At 34.0% G+C, this 14,983-nt stretch overlaps 1 protein-coding gene across 4 annotated transcripts in view; it reads left to right on the top strand.

Annotated features, from left to right (window-relative positions):
* Positions 1-14,983, top strand: part of FOLT1 (folate transporter 1) — a 242,002-nt gene that overhangs the window by 52,457 nt on the left and 174,562 nt on the right. For 3 of the 4 annotated variants that reach the window (XM_089801155.1, XM_089801153.1, XM_089801152.1), the window contains exon 4: positions 5,593-5,683. The exons of the other annotated variant lie outside the window; for it this stretch is intronic. In XM_089801155.1, the coding sequence (XP_089657281.1) occupies positions 5,593-5,683 (91 nt within the window). The remainder of the gene's footprint in view (positions 1-5,592; positions 5,684-14,983) is intronic. 4 annotated transcript variants of the gene reach the window in all.

Raw genomic sequence — 14,983 nt, 5'->3', positions numbered from 1 at the left:
CTCAAACGAGCTGCACCCTGCCTACAAAGGCGTCTAAGGTAGGTCGTGGATGAATCAACAACCATAGTCTCTGCCGTGACTCCAAGCCATGCTCACCGACATCAGTTGTGCCTGTAACATACTCTAATTGGGCTCACAACCCAAAATACTGCATAGTTGGGTTAATTCTCTTAAAGTTTGGTGTTTTAGGACCAAATAGTTGCGACCATCTATCTGAGATAAGAAAAAAAAGTCTCATTTCCAACTTTAAGACTGTTATAAAATCAAATTATGCACTTAGAATATATTTTGACTTGGCTGCAATTTTGTCTGTCTATCTTTGCAAATTTAACGAGAGAAGAGCTCCCCTTATGCATTAAAAAAAGGCCTCTATCTCATGGATGATATTGCTGCTATCACCAGTAGACATATCTTCCATAAGTGAGTAGAGCCTATTAAGAACCTACTCATGCCTTTAAATCAACACAAAAATGGAATGCTGGATTGAGATAATAAACGGCTGCATGGATGAGATGGCGAAGCTAGAGATGCCATCTCCTATTAATTATGGATTGAGATAATGAGTGGCTGCATGGATGAGATGGTGAAGCTAGAGATGCCATCTCCTATTAATTATCTCCCAAATGGGACGATACTTTCTGTCATCTCCTCCATTGATGGATCTAGTGGCCTCCTTGGCTCTATCTGTGCCCTCATATAGGTAGCAAATTGTGGGCTTCTCCCCATCAGCAATTTGTAGGAGAACTACTAGGGGCTCAATGAATTGCAAATATTGTGAAACATTAATGGTCAAGTGTGCATGAAAATAAAACAAAGTTGCAAACAAAAAAGAGGAACAAAAATTCAAAGTAAAACACAATGTAGAATTTATAAAAATGTTTACCTTCACAATCTTTGCACAAGGGGCCCAAAATCCTAGTTCATCGAAAAAAACAAAGTGCCACATCAATCTCTACATTGTTCATAACATAGGACGAGGAAGTCCACATTCCTCATCAACAAAGATGCACCTCAATGATGCCTTTTACTAAATCAAGGATTGTAATGTGATGAAATTGGTGGACAATCTAGTGATTCTAGGATGAGCCAACTCCCTTTGCCCTGTATATAGCCTCATTAGGCCAAGGACTTATTGATTGCACGCAATTCTACAAATGTTTTTGGCCTTTTCTATGCATATCTTGACCCATAGAAGTTTGCCAATATTCTCCAATATGAAGTCAAGGCAATTGGCGGCATATGGAGACCAAAGTATGTTAAAGTGACTCCATCAAAAGTCTACCTGCAACAATATAATTTGCTGCATTGTTAGTCACCACTTGAATTATTTTTTCCTCACTTGAGCATGACTTCCTTTATAGATTTACATTTAATGTCTGTGACATTTTTGCTATGTGCATAAGCATCAATGAACTTTAAGAACATGGTGGCACTTGAGAATAAAGCAAAATCAACGATCAATCAATAAATCATAAATTGAAAATATTAATCACTAAATAGAATCCAAATTATTCATTGCATTTAAGGAAGTAGAATGATTAATCACCTATGCAAGGAACATGGATATTTATGAGCATTCTATTAATCTTGTCGGTCCAACCATTAGTCATCATGGTGCAACCCTTTTTGCTTTATAACTCACATCAGTCCTCTAATGTGGCTTTTAAATCATCACCGTCTTTGCAAAAGCCGGGCCACTTAACTTAGAATCAGTAGGGGCTTTGAACCCTGTCCCATAAATGGTCATGCCAATAAGGAGACATGTCACAAATAGATTAAATAAAGCTCTAATAAAAAATCATTAGTCAAAACTGCAAATTTTAAAACAATCAAATAATAATTACTCGGTTACAAAAATGAAGTGGTGCAATAGTACCAAAACTTGCTAATTGCATGTCTAGCTGCACCATACACCTCCTTGTTCCGAGTCATGCTCTCAAGTGGAGGTTGTGAACCAGGAGTAGTGTGTGGCTCAAAAAATGAATCTTTTTAAGATTTATGAACTTTAGGACCAATGCCAATAGTGTCACTAACACTAGAAAAAGCAAAGGCAGAACCATAAGCACAAGCACAAGCACAAGAAAAAGCACTAGGATGGAATGGAGGCAAGGAAGAAGCCTCTCTAACACAATCTGAGCCAATACTCACCAATTCCTGCCCTTGCCTCTTCTTCATTTCCTTTTGTGCTGCAAATGTTTGTAATTGTACTTGGCATTGACAACCAACCTCAAAAGGTGCATATTTAGGTGACATGATATTTCAATCTACTAATGACGCAATGAAAATTTGTTTTGCTATATTTACATTTAGCCTGATTTAGCCTTTAGGAATAGACATTGTGAAAATAAATGGTTTTCAAAAGTTCAAGGCTGTTACAATAAGAAAATATTACAAAAATATTAACGTTTGTGCAATGTTATTTATAAATTTAAAAAAAAGGGTAGGGTTTGTAACTTTCTTAAAAAAATGATGGCTTTTCTTATTATACTTCCTTTGAAGTTTGAAAGGAAAAGAATTGAAATGTTAAAAAAAAAGTTTTTTTGCTTAGAAAATACGTTTACAAACAAAACATAATCCAATTTTTACTGTTTAGAACAAACTTGGAATGAGATGCAACGTCTTTGCAATCGTCGGTATGTGGCTTTTGATGCACCAAATGCAAGTATTAAGCTGCCCCTACGTGATTTGTTAATGATTTGTTGATGATTTTTCGCTCCTCCTTGCTGGTTGCCCTTCTTTGTCCCTCACAACCCACTCTTCTTTTTTGCCACTAGAATGAAATGAACTCACCGGATCTAAGCCGAGCTTGCAAGTCCTGAGTTTTGGCGAGTCTTGCCTTGGACTTAGACGGGCCTATGTTTGGACCTCTTCGACTAGCCTAGGGTGTCGCTTGGCCCTATACTTGTTGAGTCTTAGTGAGTTTGGCAGTCCCGAGTCTATAAATTGCATAGTTTTTAGTCAAACTTATTGACTCAAATGATAATATTATTAAATAAATAACTAAATAATTAATGAAATAATATTCAGAGAGGGCCCTAATAATTAATGAGTCACTGTAATTAAATAATTAATGATAGTAAAACCATATATTAAAATAATATCAAAATATAAAATAATAACATATATATATATATATATATATATATCAATAAAATAAATTTTAGAACAATTAAATAATAAAAAAATTTCAATGAATGAATAAATCAAATTAACTACAAGAGAGAATATTGTAGAAAGTATGTTACCTTTCTAAATAGGTTTTAATAATAAATAATATTAAATGTAAAATAATATAGTAAATAAATAATAAAATATAGAATAATATAAATTAACTAAATCTAATGAAAAGTCAAGAGATATGCAATAAAGAAATGTGGTTCCTTGGAATTAAGTTGTAAAAGGGAGGAGAGTTCATTTAAAACAACAAGGGAGAGGAAGAGAAGATAGGAGCAAAAGAAGGAAAAGATAAGATAATGTCCAGAGAATATCTAAAATTATTTAGTATGTAAGCATAGTTTGACAGTAATAAGATGTTCAAATATCAGAGTTGGATACTAAATTATAGAATAATATCCACTTATTAGCACTTATTGTTCATCGGCAGCTTTTAATCTACATTCCCTTTAAAAGGACCGTATCTGTCGTGATGATGACATCAAATATTTCACTTATCAGATCTACGTGTTCCATTTTATCTTGTAGCTGAACAACCTCTTTCCCTGTGTCCTCTTAAATAATCCTGATTTCGATCTTTGATATATCTTGGGTTGCTTTTTCTACTAGTGTTGTCACTTTCATTTTTAATTTCTTATTGATCTATAAATATGAGGCAAGTGTCTTCCTATGGTTTTCTACCCAGTGTTTTCAGTCTTTCTTCATTGATTAAGAGAGAACCAAGCAGTCAAACTCAAGAGATGTCAGCTTGACTCTTCATAACCAGTGTCTACAATTTCCTGCAAGTCTTGTTTGGTCAAAAGAGTCATCCTCTTGATGGCCCAATAGTCATAACAATTTCCACTAAATTTTGGAGTTACAATTTGCCATGATCAGCTGTTTCAGAGATTTGAAACAAATTCCTACAATGCAGAAAATATAGACACTAACCAAATTGCTCTGATACAAAAAGTCAAGATTTTGAATTTGAACTCACTATTTGTTGCACTAACTGAAAATTAATTGTGCCAGTTGTTAAGTTCATAACTGTGACAATGTACTGGTCTGAGAGTGCAGACCGCACTTAGTCTTCTTCCTTTAATATCACTTCAAGACATTATATACATGTCATATACCTCTAGGATAGGCGACGATTTTTACGATAGGTTTATGTTAAACTAAACTTAACATAATATGTTAGTTGTGTTTATGATTAATCATTATCTTCAAGTTGCTGATATCTGGAAAGGAGTATAAACCGACCTAGGAACGGTCATGTCCCTTTGAGGGACATACCCTTTGGTCATGATATTAAAGGTAGGAATTATTGCAGTTTGAGGACACACAATAATTACAAGTCTACTCCCTCAAGCAATAATACCAATTCAAATTTATTGCAGAGATAAGTAACATTTCAGTAAAGAATAAAAGTTGACAACTCTTCCATACTTCAGATTATTAAGAAGATCATTTTCAGCAACGAAGGATAACATAGAAGTCTGAATTATTTAGTACAGAATTTGCAGAAACTTTACACCAGTGAATAAACTACTTACAACCTACAATTATCATAAAAAAAAAGGTCACACTAGATAGTAGGAAAAATAAATAGCAAATAGCTGACCCCCAGTTGGGTTCTCAGCAGAAAATAAAACATGCACGCTGTGAAATAATTTTGTATTGACTTGTTAGAAACAGCATGAAGCATTTGTTTATATAATTGTAAAGGTTGAAAATAACAAAAATCTAAACTTAACATCGACCATGCATTAAATATGCAGTGTTCTTAAAAACTGGGTGATACATAATAAACTAGCAGACTTACAGTTTATACTAGCTGTTAAAATTAAAAAACAGTCCATTAAAATTAGTGGGAAGTCTTCTAAAAATAACAAGTATTGATTTCCAAAAACAATAACACATTTATATGTTTAAAACCAAATAATAGTCTATAAACAACAAGCAATAATCAGCACAAAGGGCTTTTGATTCCTTTCTAAGTTGTAAGTTCCCTTGGCCTGCTGCTTCTATCAAGCTCTTAATTTCAGCTGGGAGAGGTTGTTTCATGTGTACATACAGGGTTACGGAAAGTATTAGGGGAAGTTCACAACTTCACATTCACAGTCTTCAGAGTAATCATAGAATCTTTTGGTAATTAATTTTAGTTAGTCATCATTTACCAATGATCACTTTAAAGTTTAGACAATATAAAATTATCTTTTGTCAGAGGTATAATTATATTAATTATTACTTGGGGCATCCTAGGACTTATACTAGGGGATATGCGTTGGAACCCACTTTTTTGAGGCAATATTTAGTTTGATGTGTCTTGAGACTAGTATTCCTTTTGGCTTGACTTTTTCATTTATTGCTTTAGATAGAATAGCTTGCTGTTGATATTGAAGGTGATAAAAAAGTCTTGCTATTTTGGATTTTCAGCTATAGCAGAGCAAAGCATAGATACCAAAAGGATACTGGAGAGCTGGGACCTGGTCTTCATCTTGCTTCTGCTGCTGAAGCGGGCACACTTGTGAGTCACCTTAGACAGAAACAGAATAGGCTCTGGATTCGTATTCTGATCACTGTTACCACAGTTTCTGCCCTTCCCATTATCAATTCACTATTGGAAAGCAAAATTGGGACATTTGTTGGTTTTTGAAAATATTCTTATAGCTTTTGATTGAATTTTTGGTTTGTTGTAAGGCTGATGAATTAAATTTCCATGATTATGCTATTACTAATATATTTCAAGAACAAATCACAACTCTACAGAGAAGCACTTCATGCATGAGAAGCGTTCTATAGAGAACAATGAAGTGAAGAACTTTTCAAATTAGTAGTTGTAACAGAGACCAGGACTCCATATTGAACATTTTCTCTGTATTCAATTGAAACCAGATCAATTTAAGAATACTTGTTGCATTTGAAAAAATTGGTGATGTTCGTGTCATTTTGAATAATGTTTTCTATACAGTGAAGAATGATTGCCATGCTCTTGACATGAGCACAAGTCTTCTTTCAATTAGTAAAATAACTAACAATCTTGCTCTTTCTGACAATTTTCAAGGTGTAAAATGTATGGTCAAAACTTTTCACAGTGATAGAAGTGATAACAATTGATATTTGTGAGAAAGGATTGAACAATCTTGTTTATTCCTAGTGAAGGGAGTCTCATGTATAGGCAACAGAGGAAATTTGATAGTAAACTCGGCATGAAAGACCATGCATTTGAAGTATTGGCATTACTATTTGTTTGTAGCAGTCCTAGTACGGTGAATGAACTTCCAATCATAGATGAATAATAGGATGCGTATACATTGCCAACAGCTATTTGATACTAATAAAGCATGGTGGGAAAAAGGAATTTTGGACCTGGTTCATGCTAATGTGTGGCTCAATGAAACACATTCCGTGTTTGGAGGCAGATATTTTTAAATCTTTCTTTAGCACTCAAAGCCCTAGAATAAGAGCAGTTAGGAAGACCTATCAAGTCAACGAGGTCAGGTGATGGAGGGAAATTTTCCTTCAATTAGCTCAAGGAATTCTACAAAAGGAATGGTATGGACAACATGCTATGCACACTTATTAACAAAATATAAATGTGAAATAAAGGATATTGAAATGGTAATGTTCATAGTGGATCACAACAATTACGGATTGCTTTCACATTGCCATTTCCATAACTATCCTTTATGACACATAATTGAATCAAAAGAGAGGAAAGAGGAGCACGACAATATAGAATTTGATTTCAGATCTTCTATATTGTCGCATTCCTCTTTCCTCTCTAACTGATAGTTTTCGTTCAATTATGGATTGCTTGAGGGCAAACAATCTTTGGGCGGTGAGGATTGTGATGTCCCAATTTTAATGTAATAATTTAATTAATTAATTAGTCCTAGAAATAAAATTAAATTGTAAAGGGCCTTTAATTAATTAATAAATGCGAGACCCAAATTAATAATGTTAAATATTAACCATGATATTCATACTGGTCTGAGAAGAGCAGACTGCACCTTAATCTTTACTCATTATAACATACGAAAGCAATATATACACTATACTTGGCAATAGGATGGGCAGCGATCCTTGGCAGCAAACATATCTTATACTAACTATAACTAATTGTTATGTTAGTCAAACATTTTATTATCTCCTTAAGGCGCCGATTTCTACAAGTGATGTATGGGCCGACCTAGAGAGGGTCATGTCCCTTTAAGGGACATGCCCTTTGGTCTTGGTATAAAGGGGTGGGTGTTATTGTAGTTTGAGGACACAATTAACATAAGTCTGCTCCTTCAAGTAATACTGCCCCATATGAATTTGTTGCAGAGAATTAAATTTAGAACAACATTCAATACTCTGATAACTCCTACATTCAAAAGTTAAAGAAGATTATCTACAACCCAAGGGTATTTGAAAAGTCTGATTTTATAACAAAATTTGCAAAAACTTTACATGGTATCAGAGCTTTGGTAGTTGAACCTAGGCTTTGCAAATTAATTAATCAGACTTGATATATATCTAGCATCATTCTCCTATCTTCAATGGCATACACAATCAAACCCGAGGACAAGTTTGATGGGAAAGAACACTTTGATGCCTGGAAATTCAGAATCATGATGAGTCTTGAAGAAAATGATGTAAACAATTTGTTGATTCAGCATCCAAACAACCTAATGTTGAACCTCATAAAACTATCTGGAGTAAAGGAAATAGAAAAGCCATTAAGATCATATTAGATGGAGTGAAAAATGATATTGTACCTATGCTAACGAAACATCAGACAACATTTGATATGATAAATGCATTACTAAATGCATATGAGTTCAAAAATGCAACTAGAGTTCTCGCATTGAGAAGGCAACTAAATCACACACAAATAAAGAAAGGAGAATCGATGAATTCTTTCTTCCTCAGGGTTGCCAGTCTAAGAGATGAACTTGCAAGTAGAGGAACCATCATTAGTGACACAAAACTAACACTAATGGCTATAGACGGATTACCAAATTCATGAGAAACATTCGCACAAGGAGTAAGTGACAGAGACAAACTTCTTGACTTCGATAGACCTAAAGGAGATTGCCTTCAGGAAGAATCTATAAAACTTAAGAAAAGAGGAAAGCTAAAAATAGAAGATGAAGAACTTCATGTTCTTAATACAAATTCCTATAAAGGTAAAAAGAAGCATTTCAAAAAGAAGGGTAATCAAAAGAATGACAAACCTAAGAAAGATCTATCCAAAATAATCTAGGTGATTTCAGAAGCCTTCTTACAATGATTTATCGGTTCAAATTTCATGGTATGTGGATTTTAATTTCTATGGTAAATTCATTGATGGTGTTTTAAGTTCTTAGTTAAGAAATTTTGTCTAACTAATTTTAATGGTAAGTCTCATTCACATGAACATGATTGATTTAACTATCTTCCTATGAAATTGAAGTAATAACTGTTTTTCTATGAGTATGTTAGTTGTTAATTAAAAATTGAGAAATCGGGATGTTACACTTTCTTAACCTAGCCAACTACAATTGTAATCATAAATCAGAAAAGATGGGAATAACAGTAACCTGTTATGTATGTGATTGGGATTTTGATTGGAACTTGGCCTCCTGCCGTCCTCCAACCACTATTCTTTCTCAGCTTAGTGCACCACCCGCTCGTGATTATAATGTGATCCAGATATTTGCAAGGTCTAGTGAAAGTGAGGAATAATGATGATGACTGGGTGTAGCAAATTGAATATGCAGTAAACGTAGTAGAAGAATGGTGAGTTGGCCTAAAACAATCTGTCTCTTATCACGACTTGGAAAGTATGAACTCGGCTTGGAATGTAAAATAAGATACGCAATAGGAAAAATGAGGATGATCTCTGAGGTCTTGGTACGACTTCTCTTAAAAAACTAACCATGACTTCTCGGCTTCTATCGGTTTCAAGAAGTCCATAAGAATTCCAACATTGATTCCATTTGAAAAAGAAGAAAATGAAGAGGGAAAAGAAATAAAGAAAAATTGTAAAGAGGAGTTGAAGAGATTATAATTTCATTTATTATAATATATTCTTATTTATGTTCATGTAAGTATATTGATGAGGTGACATCATTAGATTATGTTACTATAATTTATTGGTGCCATTTCATTTTTATATTTGTGTTCACATGTAAGTATTTATTATAATAATATGATGAAGATTAATTAAAATCCCTTGTGGTATGTTTTATGTTTTAACTCAATCATTTTATGTTTCTAAAATTATTTATTTAAATAACTCATGCGTGTCCCACAGATGTATCCTATTTCAAGTTGCTAGGTCCTCAACCTATTTGCCCAGTGATGGTGATGCTCCTGAGCCTAATTCTTTTCTGACAATGCTTCCACCCCTTCGATGTGTTTCCTGCAAGGAAATTCTCCGCAGTTAAATTATAATATCATAATAAATTATTTAATCATAACGGTTAACCATCTTCTCAATTCGATGAAATCGTGATAAATGATCAACTAACTTGTTATCTTCATTTAAAATTATAACGACTAACTGTCTTACTGTTTCACAAGATTATAACAAATTAATTGTCAACTGACTTCATGTGAACCTCAACGGCTATATTTTAAATTAGGTCAAAAATTGGGATGTAACATACCATTCCCCTTGTGGTTCATCGTCCTCGATGAACTTGAAATTGAAACAAACATTATAAAGGAGTATTTAAAATTGGAATGTAACGTACCATTCCCCTTTGTGTTTCATAGTCCTCGATGATTACTGCAAATTAAACACTAAAAGAATATTCCAAATACAAGATGTATATATAGCATAGTGATATCTTTTCTTTTCAAAATTGGATCAAAATCTAAATCATGATCAAAACTCAAGGTTCATTTTTACTTTAATGTTTCCAGAAAGATACTTGCATGATATCATAAAATTAAACACATACTCACCCGAGTTCATTTTATTGTATTTGTGGTCATCTCAGCATCAATTGAGTTGATATTTTATATTCTTGTCATTCTCATGTAGACACTCACCATATCATTAGTTTGATTCCATATTGATATCTTCATTAAAGAGAATCTTTAGGGTTCAATAACTGAGAGTAAGATAAGTATTCAAAATTGGAATTCTTCAACTAGCAAGTTCTAGATCTTGATCATAACTTAAATCACTTATACATACCATTTGGCACAAGGCACTTATTAATGGGTAGATTATCCTTGCAACCTTACAAATCACTTGAAAAAGATTATTAAATCCATGTTTTTCCGTTTATGTAACCTTGGTCTTCATGCCCATCATTTCATTTATCTCATGATAGAATATCTCCAAAACAATATACAATAGCTTAGTATGTAAAGCCAACATCGCATGTGTATTATACATGTATAGCAGTGTGTCACAGGGTAAAAACACGATATACTATGCAAGATCATCATACATCTAATCAAGATTATAAGCATCTGAAACAATTCATAAGATTCTTATCGAGTAGCTCATCATTCATTTGTAGTATCTGGAAGTTTGTCTTTTTCCATTTGTATGACCTAGGCTTTCATGCCCATCTCGTTAGTATATACACTATACTTGGCAATAGGATGGGCAATGATCCTTGGCAGCAAACATATCTTGTACTAACTATAACTAATTGTTATGTTAGTTAAACATTTTATTATCTCCTTCAGGCGCCGATTTCTATAAGTGATGTATGGGCCGACCTAGAGAGGGTCATGTCCCTTTAAGGGACATGCCCTTTGGTCTTGGTATAAGGGGTGGGTGTTATTGTAGTTTGAGGACACAATTAACATAAGTCTGCTCCTTTAAGCAATACTGCTGCATACGAATTTATTGCAGAGACAATTAAATTCAAAACAACATTCAATATTCTGATAACTCCTCCTACATTCAGAAGTTAAAGAAGATTATCTACAGCAACCCAAGGGTATTTGAAAAGTCTGATTCTATAATAGAATTTGCAGAAACTTCACAAATAAATTGACAAAATAATTATTAATGTAGGTTAGTTAAATTTCTAGATGTTTTCTGGAGGCCTTTATAAGGAGGTGGCTTAGCATGGTTATTCATTATGGATTGGATTTGACTCTTTGTTATAATTCTGGAGGCTGAAGGCTGAGGGATTGTTGTATGCAATTTTGGAGGTGGAAGATCCTCCCTATTCTGCCTATGCAGTTTCGGTGGTTCAACACCACCCTATTTTGCAGTTGGAGATATCATTGGGATATTTCATGTTATGCATAAGATCTGTCAATCATCTTCTTTTGAAGATTGATCTATATTTGTCATGATCTATATTTGTTTGGATCTTGTCCGAGAGTAATTGAGTACTATTATTTGGTGTCTATCTTTGTTTGGTGGATATTCTCTATATTTGGCTTTAAGTTATTATCTTAATTCGCATCTGGTTGACGATAATGAAGGCACATAACTTCATCCTTCGTCATTGGCAATTCATTCCTCCCCCCACTGTATGTGTAATATCCGGTTTTTCCAGGGTCTTAATTAACATCTATCACAGTCAATGAATACAGTTATAGCTTCGTTTCATAGGAAGACAGTTATATCATTCATGTTCATGTGAATAAGATTTACCGTTAAAATCAATTAAACAAAATTTCTCAACTAAATACTTGAAATACCATTAAATGAAATTACTTCAGAAATTGAAGTCGCATACCTCGGAAAATTGAGACTAAAAATCAACTAAGGATGCTTTTGCAATCACCCGGATTAGTCCACAAATACACTATAACAATTTCACAAGTCGACTATTATCTAAAACCTGCTATCTCAAAAATCATTTGATGATTACAACTAAATACCACTATAATTTAAATTAGGGCATCACATATCATCTTACCGATTAGGGCATCAATTACCATCAGTTCATTTAGGGCTCTTGATACAGCTTTACCACTTAGGGCTTCCATGACCACAGATTCAATTTAGGGCTTACGCGACGACGGATTTAATCTAGGGCTTTCACAACGACGGAATCAATCTAGGGTTTCAGATCTCTTTTCCTTCCGACTACTTAACTGTGACAGTAACTCAAGGATTAGAAATATACTTATAATGGATATTCATTTAAATGAAAAACAATCCATGAATCTCTCTTAGATCTAGATGTAAATATCAGTAAGAATGAAATCCACTCAATTTAATCTCACCTCGACATAAATAATAATGATAATACTTGTTTCCATTAAACATAGGAATGCATAGCTTATCTCTATTTGACGCCTGTCCGACATATTGAGAGAGGTGGAACATTGTCAGGGGCTTTACCACCCAACCTCGGACCACAACTTATCCCCACACGATCTCTGACAAGAAAGGCCCTTCCTACCCGGAATTGATAGGGGTCATCTTGACATCCACTGGGCTTCTTGATAATTTAACTCACCACACGGCTTGGTAGCAGGAGATTACAGTAACAGGAATGTGCATGAGCTATTAATTAATCCATATTAAATGGTAAATATTGAAATGGCATAAATGATACTGATTCATATTATTGAGGATAGCTTTCTCTTACCTCATCACCCATCTTCTTGGCTTCACATCCAGGTGAGTCCTAGGTATTCAGGAATCTCAGAGCAGACGACTCTTTCATTTATGCAAGAAGGTTACTTACAACTATCATTTCATATTATAGGATTATGTTATTGAGAGATCTCATAATGACAACATTCTTGTATTATCTCTTTAACAGGTTCATCTACACCTCACCATAATCAGGCCATTAGGCCGGTGACTCCTTGGTGCCTGAACAATTAACCTTTACTGCTATGTCTTGTACCTTATTCACCTTATTCTGGCTATTAGCTTGGTGAATTTCCCTGGTACTTTGTTTTTGATATTCAATTTGGATTTAAACAATATTCCATACTGTATATTATCTTTTATCAAGAAAGAAAGTCATTCAAAAAAAGATCTACAGAATAATACATATTCGAAAATTATGGTAAAAGAAACAATCCCATAACTGGATCAATGCTATGGCAGTCGATTTAAGCTTGATTATATATATAAATTTGGAATGACTGCAGTTAGCTTTATATATACATCCATTACAAATAAATTAAAAGGGCTGAATAGAAAAACGTATGGCTTCATATTTTCAATAACAATGAAAAACATATGTCAAACTTGCATAGGTTTAAAACTATGACCGACTCAACATCATGTTAAAGTTCAGGAAGAAAAACATTGTATTCAAAATCCTTACGTGACTTAATGCAGTCTGAGATGGGCCAATACTTGGGGTGAAAACGTCTTCCTTCCTTTGTTTTCCACGTCTGAGAACCTAGGTAAATGGTTTGGGCTTGAACTGTCAACAAGAAGGATTCAAAACCGGGTTCTGCTGATTCAACACACGGTTCAAAAAGGATTTCGAGCTTGGGGGTTATTAGTCCGACCAAAGCATAAGAAGAAAGCCGTAAGCAAAAGGTGAATTGCTAAGATACGACAATGTTTGCATATAATAATGTTGAGCCGACTATACGGCTACCCAACAGTTACAAGAAAACCATCCGAATACCAATCAAATCAAATTATAAAAAGAAGGAAAAATAATTAAAAGATTGGAAAAGTTGAACAAATATACAATCCAAATCGCTAAATATTAAATTGATTTGCTATGCTAAGTGTTATCATTTAAGAGCAAAGAATATTAAATTGAAAGGGAATAAGTTGGAAAGTTGTAATTCGAAAATTATAATAATTCTAAAGTTATTATAATTCGAATACTATTAAAATCTTATATGCACTTATAAACATCACTTAATTGATTATTAAATTATAATGGTGTTAAATGATTTTATATTTAAATATACGTTTATAAATATTTATTAAAAACAATATAACGAAAGATAAATTAAAATCCTTTTAAAAATTAAAGCTCTTAAGATACATTTTATATTTTAACTCAATTATTTTATTTAAATTATTTATTTAAATAACTCATGCAATTCCACAGATGTATCGTGTTTCAAATCGCTAGGTCCTTTACCCGTCTGCTAGTGATGGTGATGCCTTGCCTAATCCTTTTCTGACAATGCTTCCACCCCCTTCGACAAGCTCCTTGCAAGGAATTTCTCTATAATTAAATTATAAATAATCATACCAGTTAACCTTTCATCTTAATTCCATGAATTCGCGATTAGCGATCAACTAACATGTCATCTGCACTTGAAATCATAACGACTAACTAACTTACCATTTCGCCAAATTATATCAAATTAAACTGCCAACTGACTTCATGTAAACCTCAATGGCTATATTTCAAGCTAGGTCAAAAATTGGGATGTAACAGTATGGCTTGCTAGCTGCATGGCTTGAAGCTATCCATTGTACACCCTCACCTCTAGCAATTGTACACTTTATTTCTCTCCCTCTTCATCGTATGTGTATCGCCTCTCCTTTTCCACCCATGCAGAGATTGCACCACATTCTTTTGTATGCCACAGTTTCCTCCCCTCCATATGCTGCAAGACTCCACTTCTCTGTATGCTACTGTCCTTCATCTACTGTACGCCAGCAGAGGAACATTACAATGGTTTCACAACTGGTGACCTTGCTAGCTTGTCCGGTATTGGCATCAAGTGATGGTTTGAGTGAAATGTTGAGAGAGTTAAGAAGAAGTCAATGGAAGCTCTGCGAATGGACAAAGGAAACACTCAACCTCTTAGCGGGCACAAGGTCATTGATGACGACTTTTGGTCCTAGGATCAAGTGTTAGGAATTACAAACACCCACTTTGGCTAAGTCGCTGAAGCAAATCAAACAAGATTGGGGTGATGGGTGAATGGGAGA

The sequence above is a fragment of the Cupressus sempervirens genome, chromosome 9, assembly GCF_028749045.1.
Source record: "Cupressus sempervirens isolate cs-2001-9-10 chromosome 9, ASM2874904v1, whole genome shotgun sequence".
Taxonomy (NCBI): domain Eukaryota; kingdom Viridiplantae; phylum Streptophyta; class Pinopsida; order Cupressales; family Cupressaceae; genus Cupressus; species Cupressus sempervirens.
The sequence above is the reverse complement of the archived record's forward strand: the minus strand, read 5'-3'. Positions and strand labels throughout refer to the sequence as shown.